The sequence below is a fragment of the Peromyscus maniculatus genome, chromosome 16 (assembly GCF_049852395.1).
Source record: "Peromyscus maniculatus bairdii isolate BWxNUB_F1_BW_parent chromosome 16, HU_Pman_BW_mat_3.1, whole genome shotgun sequence".
Taxonomy (NCBI): domain Eukaryota; kingdom Metazoa; phylum Chordata; class Mammalia; order Rodentia; family Cricetidae; genus Peromyscus; species Peromyscus maniculatus.
Window position 1 is genome coordinate 59,949,559 of NC_134867.1, and position 12,014 is coordinate 59,961,572.

Genomic DNA, 12,014 nt, shown 5'->3' on the forward strand with positions numbered 1-12,014 from the left:
GAGTGAAAGGGGAATACACAAGCTAAGTGTGTTTCTCAGTGTTAATAGAAACACAAATTGGCTGTGGATTCTGTTATAACCCAAATTCTATTCAGAGGCCTTGGATGCTGCATTTCTTTTTTTTTTTTTTTTTTTTTTTTTTTTTTTTTTTTTTTTTTGTTTTTCGAGACAGGGCTTCTCTGTGTAGCTTTGCGCCTTTCCTGGAGCTCACTTGGTAGCCCAGGCTGGCCTCGAACTCACAGAGATCCGCCTGCCTCTGCCTCCCCAGTGCTGGGATTAAAGGCGTGCGCCACCAACGCCCGGCGGGATGCTGCATTTCTAACAAGCACCCATGTGATGAGAAGTAAGAACATACATGTCATATGCAGCCCACGGGGGAGGATGCCAGCTTTGGAACTCAAAGCCACCCAGCCTTCCATTCCTGAAGCCAGCAGAAACATCTGAAGAGCAGTGCATGTCTTCAGAGCCTCAGCCTTGACTGCAAGGACTTACTTGGCAGGAATATATCCATGGGCGTGTGGGCTCTGTGAGTCCCAGGCCTGGCAGTCAAGTCCAGACATGGTCTTGGAGATTTTTCCCTCATAATTTTCTCCACTGCAGTGCATACATTCCTCTGTACCACGTGGGGAGGGAAGGGAGAGAGAAAGAAGCTGAGATGAAGCCCAGTGGAGCATGGACAGAATCCCTCTAGAGAGGTCTCCGATGCTCCCTGCCACCCATCCACACTTGACTTCTGTTAACCACTCGGCAGTAAAAGACTCGGAATGTCCTGATGCAGTCAGTGCCCTGCTCTCTTTCTGAGGTGGCATATTTGGATCTGTGGCCCCTTAACTATGGTGACCATGGTCAAATTCAGAAACTGCCACATACATCCTTGAACTTGGAGGCACACATGGAGAAGCCACACATTCTCAGAAGCCTGTACGTTCTTCATTTTGAGGTTGTTTTTTTTTTTTGGTTTTTCGAGACAGGGTTTCTCTTGTGTAGCTTTGTGCCTTTCCTGGAACTCAGTTGATAGCCCAGGCTGGCCTTGAACTCACAGAGATCCACCTGCCTCTGCCTCCCGAGTGCTGGAATTAAAGGCGTTCGCCACCACCGCCCGGCCCATTTTGAGTTTTAAATAGTGGACATCATCATTCCTAGAATGATCTTTTAAAATTCTATGAATTTATTCTTATCACTTGATGACTGATAAATATATAGGAACCATCTTGGAATGTTTCTGATGGACTTTCTGTTTGTCCCCAGTGACCTCACTGGAACATGCCATGCACCTCAGTCACCCAAGTGTCTGTGTATTGCTGAGAAACGTGACAGATGGGGGTGGGCTGAGTGTATCATATTTTTCTTTCTTTTTTTTTTTTTTGCTCTCTAATTTATTTAAAAACTAAGGCTTTGACTTGGATTTGTTAAAATTCCATGTTGAGGAGGAATAACACATAACTGGAATTTTTATGGGGTCATAAAAACCAGCTGTGAAATTGATATAAAAAGCACGTGTTCATGGGATTTAAAGGCCGAATGGCCTGTGACCATCCATATCCAAATACAAGCGCTCCCCTGTCCATATAGGTAAAGGAATGAGAAATGCGGGTTGGCACCTGAAACATGCCCACACTGCCTCATGGCCCCCACTTGGCTCTTCTTTCTTGCTCTAATAAACACGCCTAGAAATAGGGAATGAAGACATTTTTCCAGTCTGATGTCTTAATGCTGTTAGCATTGGGCTTTGAAGTTCTCTGTGAAACTGATTAGCCCACTAGAATGCAAGCAGGCTGACACAGAATCGGGTGTGTTGCCCAACTTCAAACCCGACAGCAGGATCGCCCACACCAAATCAATGCTCTCCTGCGCTGGAACTGCATTGATTTTTGTGGGTTTAATTTCGCTATTTAATTCCAACCATGTTCGGAGTTTCACACTGCCTGTGGGTTTTAACCAAAGAAATTTGTACCCATGTTTTGGATCTGGCTCTACACGTGCACATGTTGAGATAACATTTTAATAAAGATGGCTACGGTCTGAACTGGGCTTCTTTACAAGAGGCGAGTCCGTTACTCCATTCTATGATGTAAAACGTGAATCAGTCTTTAAATGACGTCTCTGTATAGCACATGCCAGGTGACAAGCAGGTAGGAGCCACACCTACCTTCACATTCAGGGATGTCACAGTAGTCATATCTCTTGTCTGGGTCCGTCGTGTAGCACCAGGGTCCCTGCTCATCGCTGTCTGGGTTCCTGCAGTAGTTCTCCTCCAGTCCCTCCCTGGGGTGCGTCCTGGGAGAATAGCTACAGGGGTGGGAACAGATTGTGGTGACTGAGTCCCCAGGAACAGCATGTGTGAGCGAGGCAGGAGATGCTGTGCTTCCTATCTAGGGCTTCCGGTAAGTCGTCGAAACATGTTTTAGCTGTGGGTTGTCACATCTTGATTTCTCTCTGGATGGGACGCTCCGGTCAAACAGCTCATCTTACCATCATTGCCCTCTGGCCAGCTAACCCTTAGAAGTCTAGTCAAAGCATGTGGACTGAGTAGGCAGTAGAATACCAAGGCCTCAAATGTCTGTGGAATCCTTAGCTCATTCCAAGCCCAGCCTTTCTCTGGTTGTCTTTCTCCCCATGCATCTATGGCAATGATTATTCTTTTGTTTGTGTGAACTCTGCCCCAGGCATTCCACTGAAACCTCCTCCTTCTACATTCTGTCACTTGCCCTTAGTGGAGAGAAAGAAAAAAAAAAAAAACACCCTACTAAAAAGGGGTCATTACCCCCATGTTACTGCTGGGAAAACTGAGTGTGGAGAAATAAGCAAAGCAGATGGCGTCTAGGCTTGACTAACCAGCAAGGGGCTGGTGAAGACTGTGATGTCTATTGTCTGATCACACAGATCAAGTTTTCTTTGATGTAGCCTGGGTGATGGGGTTGGGGGGAAAGCTGAGCTCATCTTCTGTTCTAGAGAGTTACTGCAAAGATAACTAGATAAAACATGTAAGAACTTGCGGTCTAAGGAAGCAAGCTTGATTTCTGGTTCCTCCGTGGACCTGTTTCGGGGAACTCCTTCCTGATTAGAAGCTTGTCTGCCTCATAAAGAAGCCTGGACTATGATCATGGTCCCTGGAGTCATCACAGAGAACTTAATGCCATCTAATGCTCCACTGGGGGGCAGGGGACACAAACAGAATGACCCTGAAATAACAAGCAAGCTGCAGACTTTCTGTTTGTTTTTCGTGTTTTATGTCCTTGTTGGGTCATCGTGCTGAGGTGGGCATGTCATGCAAGCTCTAACTTGATGTCTGACTGAAATACTCCCATCTCTAAACTTCACTTTCTGATACTCGGCCTCTGTGATAGCTGGTTTAATTGTCAACTTGATATGAACTAGATTAACCTGAGAAAAGAGTCTCCAGGAGAAAAATCTCTAGATAACTGTGTGTGTGTGTGACTGGGGGTATTGTCTTCTTACATTAGTTGATATGGGACAATGCAGCCCACAATGGGCAGTGCCATTCCCTAGGCAGGAGATCCTGGACGGTATAAGTAGACAGAGGAAGCTGAGCACCAAGCCTGCCTGCATTTATTTCCCTGTTCTTGACTGTGGAAGTGATGTGACTAGCCGCTTCAAGCTTTTGCTACTGTGACTTCCCTATAATGGTGGACTGTAATCTGTAATTGTCATCTAAAATAAAATCCCTTCCCCCATGAATTACTTTTTTGCCACAATATTTTTTATCACAACAACAGAATGAAAACTAGGACAGCCTCGAATTCAGTTGTATGCTTCTTTTAACATGTCTCCTCCTATGTCTTGGGACTTCTGCGATATAATAGAACAAGATGAATGGAAAGCAATCTCTTTCTGCTTTGGCACTGTGAAGAGTTCAGCTGTTCTGCACCAAACGGTTCTCTCTCTGCTCACACTCAACATTCAGGCTTGACTTAGAAACAATAGAATCCTTATAAATACATCCATGAGCACCAGCATGGAAGAGCAGGGTATGAAGAGTGAAAAGGGCTTACTTGGGTACGTGGGGGGACGTGGAGGCCCACTTTTGACAGGTAACACCATTCTTCGTCTTGGACATGGTTCCTCTGTAGCTCTTCCCAATGCCAGTCTTACATTCCGACAGATACACTGAAAGAGACGGTGGTTCCAAGTCTAAACAAACAACCTGGGGATGTAGCTGTGCCCGGCACAGTCCCACCACAGGAGAGACCTCTACCCTAGCCTGTCTTCCTCCTCTGAAAGGTGGACCCGATGAAGGACTGCTGTAAATGCTGTTTGACATTGACCCTGTGATAGGTCTGACTGTTGCCTTGACACACCTAGAACCTTCTGGGAAGAGTGTTAATTGAGGAATTGTCTAGATCAGATTGGCTTGTGGGTGTGTCTGTGAGAGGATTTCTTTTTTTTTTTTAAATAATCTATTTAATTTTATGTGTATTGGTGTGAGTGTGTCAGATCCCCTGGAACTGGAGTTACAGACCATTGTGAGCTGCCATGTGAGTGCTGGGAATTGAATTAGAATCCTCTGGAAGAGCAGCCAGTGTTCTTCTTAACCACTGAGCCATCTCTCCAGCCCCATGGGAGGGTCTCTTAATTGAGTTAAATGAGGTGGGAAGACCTACCCTGAATGTGAACCGAGTTTGTCCCTGAACTCTGTTAGAGTGAAGAACGCTGGCTGGGCATAGGCAGTGAGTAAGCAAGGATAAACATATTCTATCTCTGCTCTTGATTATGGATGTGATACGACCAGCTGCTTGAGTTCTTGCCTTGACCTCCCCTCAGTGATGGACTGTGACCTAGAATTAATTGTGAGTTAAAAAAAAAAACAACAACAAAAAACAAAAAACTCTTAGCTGCCCTACATTGCTCTGAGCAGAGGGTTTTACCGCAGCATCAGAATGAAACCAGAACAGATACGTTTATTCAAAAGTTCTTTCCTTGGGCTCTCTGTGCCTAATCTATGCCAGGGCTGGACCACAGGAGAACACCAAACAGGCACAGACCACTCTCTTGGAGCATAAATCCTAGTGGAGTTGGGAGACTGACAAGAGGAATTCGGAGAAACAGTTTGAAATGAGCTAACTTCGTAGGATCACGTGAAGGGGCATAATGATGAGCAGAGCATCAGAAAGAGAAGGGGGGTTCCAGGCAGGGAAGAGAGCAGGCTATTCGGAGGCCCAAGAGAGTCCAACCAGTCTGTGCATTTTGTTTTTGTATAACTCTCAATATATAAAGAACCGAGCAGGACAATCAAAATGTTTATGAAAAACACTCCCAACCAGCCTCCACTTACCCAGATCCCCAGCTGTCCCATGGGTCCCATCCTATCTCTGAAACACAGTCAGATGCTTCTGTGGTTCACAGGTGACAGGTCAGCTCCCTAAGGGCCCTTTCTAGTGTGTAGCTACTTCTGTCCCCACCAAACAGTCGTAAGGGTCCCAGGCATCGTTTGTATGTCATGTCCAATTATCTCATTTGGTGATGCTTTGTTATAATCAAAGCTGAGGCATGAATGTGGAAAGAACACTGTTCATATTTCATTTTTTTTTAAAACAAGTTAAGTACCTTTTGGTTTGTCTGTTTGTGACAGAGTTTCACTATGTAGCATTAGGGATAGCCTTGAACTCTCCATGTAGACCAGGCTGGCCTTGAACTCACAGAGATCCGCCTGCCTTTGCCTCTTGAGTGCCGAGATCAAAGGCAAGTGCCTCCACCACCAGCCAGTTGAATACCTTTTTATGTGTGTGTGTGTTGTATGTGTGTTGTATTTTAGAATGAGGTGGGGTTGCATGTGTATATGTGGGTGCATCTGGAAGCCAGAGGTTGACAACAGGTGTCTGGATCCCCCTCTACCAGATTTTCTCAGTAACCCTGAAGCTCATTGATTTGGCTACACCAGCTGGTCAGTGTAACTGTCTCGGCCTTCCTGCTGGCACCAGAGTTACAGACACACACCACTGCCAGCATTTTATGTGAGTTCTGGAGATCTGAACTCAGGCCCTTAGGCTTGGGCTGCGGGCATTTTACAGACTGAACCATCTCCTCAGTCCCAAAATGAACACTTTTAAGGCTGTAAAAGAGTTAAATCCTTTTAAAATTGCTATCAGAGTTAATGAGGACAACGCACTCATAGAACTGACCTCGTGAGCTTAGGGGAAAGTCATAAAAACCTAAAGACGTTGCAGAATGAGTGTGTTGCCAGGACTGCAAAAATCAGGGGCACACTGGAGCCCACTGCAGAGAGTCCCTAATGGGGCCCCACATGCCAAGCAAAAGGTCTCCGCTCTACATCACAAGCCAGCTTGGATTTTCAGTGAAAGCACACTATAGTGTTCCCTGTGTATTTGTGCCTTGATTCCCCACTAAGGCCTGGTTTCGGATTCATCGACCTCCAGGAAGTATTTCTAGCAAACCAACAACTTCATAACACTGTAAACAAGAGGCGCACTGCAGCATCATTGGTATGCTTCACAACAGGAGTGGTACCCCACACATCAAAGGTATAAACTTGAAGTATGCCGAGCAAGGGAGGCCCAGGGCCAGGAAAGACTGAAAAACAGCCCTTTATCACAGCAGGGTAAAGAGACCTCAAAATGGTTTATTCTATTTTTAAGAGAGCTAAAAGAGAAAATTTTGAAATTATTGTATGTTTGAGGAGATGCAATTGTAACCTCTCTCTCTCTCTCTCTCTCTCTCTCTCTCTCTCTCTCTCTCTCTCTCTCTCTCTCTGAATTATTACAATGTACCCTATAAATATGTAAAATTATACCCGGAATGGTTTTAAGCTAGGAAGGTCCATTTCTTAGCGGTCACATGTACAGCTACATCCAAAGGACCAGTGACTGCAGAAGTGTTTGCCAGCCACACTGGCAGCTTGACTCTAGGGTTGGCAGTGGAGAGAATGCCAACGCAGCTGGTATAACGTCACCTGACAGCGATGGACCCTAGCAAAATCCCAGCTGATGCATTAGCAACCAGTCCAGATTCACAGTAGAGAAACCAGGACCCCAGACTGACTGCCTCCGACTCTTCCTCTCCCTTGTTTGTTTGTACCCGGCATGGTGGATCTAACCTTTTGACCCACTGAAAACAAGCAAAACCAGCCTTCAAACTTCAGACTTCAGCCTTGCGATGCAACCCTCCTGTCCTCCTGGTTAACGATTTACAAGTGTCACATTTAAATGTTAGCAGTCCGTAGAAAGCATCCTGCTCCATCCCCTCTTCATAAAAACCTAGGCACTGGTAGGCAAGCCTATTTATCCTAGCCTTTCCTCACTGTGTAAGAGCTAAGTCTTCCCTTGATGAGGTTTAAATTCAGTTGACACTTTAATCTCAAGAATTAAAGACACACGGAGGCGAAGAAGGGGTACCAGGGACGCCTCTCATTAAATCTAGGAAGGTGGGCTAGTTGGGGGAATAATCCCAACCTAAAGGAAGAGTTTACCACTGTGGCTTTGTAATGCAAAACATTATCAAAAGTGCAGGAAATCAGATATATCTCATACCCTTCAGCACTCCTGATACAAAATATCTGGAGAGCTAAACTGTTTCCATCAGTGGTCCTATTGCACTACCTAACCAGTGGCAGAGCATAGGAGAAGCTTTTTAAACGGCATAAAGTATATAGTTATATACATTTAATAACACTTCTGCCTTCCTAAAAAGACACTCCATTGGAGTCCAGGCCACTCCAGGCTCTAAACCATGAGATTTCTGGCTTGTTGCAAAGCAAACTGGAAAAGAAATCACAACTTTTATGCATCTTCAAAATGTAGACAAAGTGAGGGAAAGATAGCCCCTGAACAAAGGAAGTGGAAAGTCAAATAGAAGCAAGGAGTTTTGTGCATCCCTAAATGTTACTGAGGATTGAAAATATCAGTGTCTATTGTGCCAAGGGCATAGTTTACATGTGGGAGCCCAAGGGGACAGTCGTCCTATAGAAGTAGAAGCCAAGATCATAAGGAGCATTTAGACTCTGTGTCTCCCCTTCCAAACAAAACCAAGCTTCTTATTTCTCAGGCCACAGACAGAAATGATTTTGTAAACCAAGTCCTTGGATGTGAAGAAACAGGTTCACATTGACATTATTGGTCAAATACTAAATCCTGTTCTATCTCAGAACTCAGGGTCTGTGTGATGCTCTCTGGGGTCATAAATTGGGGACAGAAGAGAAAATGGGGAGGGGAAGGAGGGACATGGACATACCTCTCTTTTCAAATAAGATGACATCTCTCATGCGGATGATGGGGGAAGCCTTGCTGTTCTCGGCCATGATCACACATTGCTGCTCTTTGCTGTGGTACTGGAATGACCTGCGGGAGAGATGGATGCCTTAATTACACTAGCGAGTGCATTAATTACCGAGGAAGACACTAGTGAGTGCATCTCTTGCTGGACCCCAGAGCTCAGAATGGCCGCCCCTTGTCAGCTGCCCCTTGTGGCAGTATATGTGTGACACCATCCTAAGGGTAAGGACTTCAGCATGGCAGTCGCTCTCCTGTTCTTAAACTTCCACACTCTCCCTTGCCAACCTGTTTCAATCACTGCAGGCTCTCTTCACCTCTTTCTTCCTTATTTCCCCGTCTGTCCTCTCTTTCTTTCTCTCTCTCTCTCTCTCTCTCTCTCTCTCTCTCTCTCTCTCTCTCTCTCTCTCTCTCTTCTCTTCTCTTCTCTTCTCTTCTCTTCTCTTCTCTTCTCTTCTCTCTCTCTCCTTTCCTTTCTCCTTTCTTTTTGAGACAGAGTACCTACTGGGCCCGATATTTCTGTGTCTAGCCCAGGCCAGCTTCCAATCCTCCTACCCCAGGAATATGCCACCATGTCTGACTGCTCCGCTTTCTTTCCCAAGTGACAGGGATTCGTTTTGTGGTGGGAAGAAGTGATTCCGTGTTGAGTCCTTTCCTGAGATGGTCTGCCTATCGGGCTTCTGTAATTTCCCTGTCCAGTTTTGCCTCTCTGTCCACCCCTCCTCCCCCACCCCTCCGGTGGTTTGATCCCAGCCAAGTTCAGAGTGATGTTTGGTCTTCACTGTAACGGTGCTGAGAGGTGATGAGGCCTTTAGGAGCTGATGGAGTGAGGAAGGACTCACAGATCCTGAAAGGAAGGCTCGATCCTCCTGGTACTGAGAACTCACCCCTGAGGGACCCAGATGTTTACACCCCTCTTGATAAGCACAGTGTGGCTCCTGCCCTCTGCATTGCATCTGCCTGCTCTCCTGGTTTTCTGCCGTGTTCCCACTGACCACCAGGCCCTTGATGGGTACAGCTGCCTGGCTTTAACTTCAGCCTCCAGAACCATGCATTTGACAAACTTCTTTCTTTCATCAATTGCCTAGTCTTGGAATTCTGGTACAGCCATAGAAAATAAGTGAAGCTTCCTACTTCTCTTCCCCTATGTGATCCTGCCATACAGGCTCAGCTTGGCATTCAGCGCCAAAGGCAGCCACCTTTCAGCCTGATCCCCTGCCTGAAGAATTTGCTTGAATCAAGTTGGTCTTGTGATCCTCTCACAGGCCAGCGCTGTGCCTCTCTCCCTGTCTAGAGTATCTCTCCACCTTCCCACAGCCTTGTCAAAATCCCTCTGCCCGGACCCCAGCTCACCTCCAGCCTCTCCCTGACCCTGGTGACACTTTCTCAACTCCTTACAGTGTTTTCCTCTGAACCACTACAGAACACGCATTGATTTTACACTAAGCAATGCCTCAGGATAGCTGTCTTATTCTTTTAACATGGTTAGTGGTTCCTTTGATTATTGCATAAATACAAATATACCAGATTGTGTAGTTATGATTTTTTTGCTCCTCTGGTCTGTTTCTGTATTCTTGTTCTGTCTCCCCCCTTCCCTCCCTCCCTCCCTCCCTTCCTCCCTCCTTCCCTCCCTCCCTCCATCCATCCATCTATCTATCTATCTATCCATCCATCCATCCATCTATCTATCTATCTATCTATCTATCTATCTATCTATCTATCTATCTATCTATCTATCTATCTATCTCTTTCTGTAGGCCCGATGTCAGCATCAAGCATCCTCCTCCATCTCTCCATTGTATTTTTGTGCAGGGTCTCTCACTGAACCTGGAGCTCCCTCGTTAGATAGATTGGGTGGCCAATGTGCTGCAGGGATCTACAGTGCTAAGATGACAGTCACTTCCTGTTGATTTACATGTGTGCTGGGACTCAAACCCAGGTCCTTATGTTTGCAAGGCAAGCATTTTACTGAGCTATCTCTGTAGCCTCTTCTGAGGGGTTTTCTTTTCAATGGAACACTAATAAACTTTAATCAGAGCCGGGCGGTGGTGGCGCACGCCTTTAATCCCAGCACTCGGGAGGCAGAGGCAGGCGGATCTCTGTGAGTTCCAGGTTAGCCTGGTCTACAGAGTGAGTTCCAGGAAAGGCACAAAGAAACCCTGTCTTGGAAAACAAAACAAAATTTTAATCAGATCTTGTTACTGTGAGCCTTAAATGTCATAAGCAAACTCTAGGCCTATAAATTCCTCTTTCTTCATTTCTTAAAAAAATAATTTATTTAACTTTATTTTATGTGCATTGGTGTGAAGGTGTCAGATTCCCTAGAACTGAAGTTACAGGCAGTTGTGAGCTGCCATGTGGGTGCTGGGAATTGAACCCAGGTCTTCTGGAAGAGCAACCAGTGTTCTTAAAAACTGCTGAGCCATCTCTCCACCCCCACCCACTTTCCTCGGTTTTGTTTTTAAATTTCTTTTCATTTTGATTTTTTAGATTATTAGTAGTATGTGTATAATGTGTGAGTACAGACATACTTGTACCGCAGCATGTATGTGGAGCTCAGGGGACAACTTTGTGGCACTCTTTCCACCTTTATGTGGGCTCTGGGGATGAAAGTCCAGTCCTTAGGATTATGGAGACCAAGACTTTGGCCCACTGAGCCGTCCCGCCAGCCCCGGTTTCCCTCCTGAATTCTGCTTTTGTTAGTAAATGGATGGATAGAGTTATTTTCCTCGGAAGAGTCTTGGGCAGCCAGAGTTCTGCTGGAGACAGACGCACTGCGGATACCTGCAGACGAATTCGGTTTCCTCTTCGCATTTAGCTGTGCATTCCCCTATGCTCCCTGCCTCGACCTGCTTCCTGGTGAGGCTGAACAGTGAAGCGCCTTGTGTGCTTACATAGCCATCCAGGGAGTCCCCTTGGCCTGAAAGGAAAAGATAAGAAGACGACTGAGTAAGTCAGACGACAGCATTGTTTATAATCATGGCTGTTTATGTGTGTACAAACACATGCATGTGCGTGTCTCGTGGCTTATTTATTGTTTAAATTAAATTAATTTAATGTAGTTATAATAATAATAATTTTTATTCCAGTAGGTTGCAATGTATTGAAAGAACAGCTAGACTGACAGATTAGTAAATGACAGATTAGTAAATGAGGTCCATGTAGCCACCTCTCTAGCTGTATGAAGATGAAACTTGAAATAAAGAATAAACGATATGGCTCACCATTGTTTGCCCTGTGATAAGCCAGTAGGGTGCCATCAGTGGCAATTTGGTTTTCATTTGGTCTTCCCAGAGTGAGAGTGGCATGTGGAAGCTGCTGCCTGATTGCCAGTGATGTATGCTTCCCAATAAAATATGATTTTTTTCTTGATGAAAGTATCTGAGCTGGGTGGTGGTGGCACACGCCTTTAATCCCAGCACTCGGGAGGCAGAGGCAGGTGGATCTCTGTGAGTTCAAGCTACAGAGTGAGCCTGGGCTACAGAGTGAGATCCAGGAAAGGTGCAAAGTTACACAGAGAAACCCTGTCTCGAAAAACCAAAAAAAAAAAAAAAAGTATCTGGCATTTCAGAGGAAGTTATTTAAATTATTTTTTAAAAAGTAGCACCTGGTACAAATAATTGACTTCTCTTTTTTCTTTGAGACAAAGTCTTTCTATGTAGCCCTAGCTGGCCTGGGACTCAAGGCAATCCTCCTGCTTCAGCCTCCCAAGTACTGGATTACAAGGGTGTGTTACTGTGTATGGCCTGCCTCTGATTTGTGTGTGAAATG

The 12,014-nt window shown here is 45.5% G+C and overlaps 1 protein-coding gene across 1 annotated transcript in view; it reads right to left on the minus strand.

Annotated features, from left to right (window-relative positions):
* The window catches only part of Plg (plasminogen), a 40,274-nt gene that overhangs the window by 25,851 nt on the left and 2,409 nt on the right, over positions 1 to 12,014 (minus strand). Inside the window, exons 2-6 of the mRNA XM_006978024.4 lie at positions 11,028 to 11,163; positions 8,206 to 8,312; positions 4,014 to 4,128; positions 2,150 to 2,289; positions 493 to 613 (exon numbers count right to left, since the gene is read on the minus strand). Of these exons, the coding sequence (XP_006978086.2) occupies positions 493 to 613; positions 2,150 to 2,289; positions 4,014 to 4,128; positions 8,206 to 8,312; positions 11,028 to 11,163 (619 nt within the window). The remainder of the gene's footprint in view (positions 1 to 492; positions 614 to 2,149; positions 2,290 to 4,013; positions 4,129 to 8,205; positions 8,313 to 11,027; positions 11,164 to 12,014) is intronic.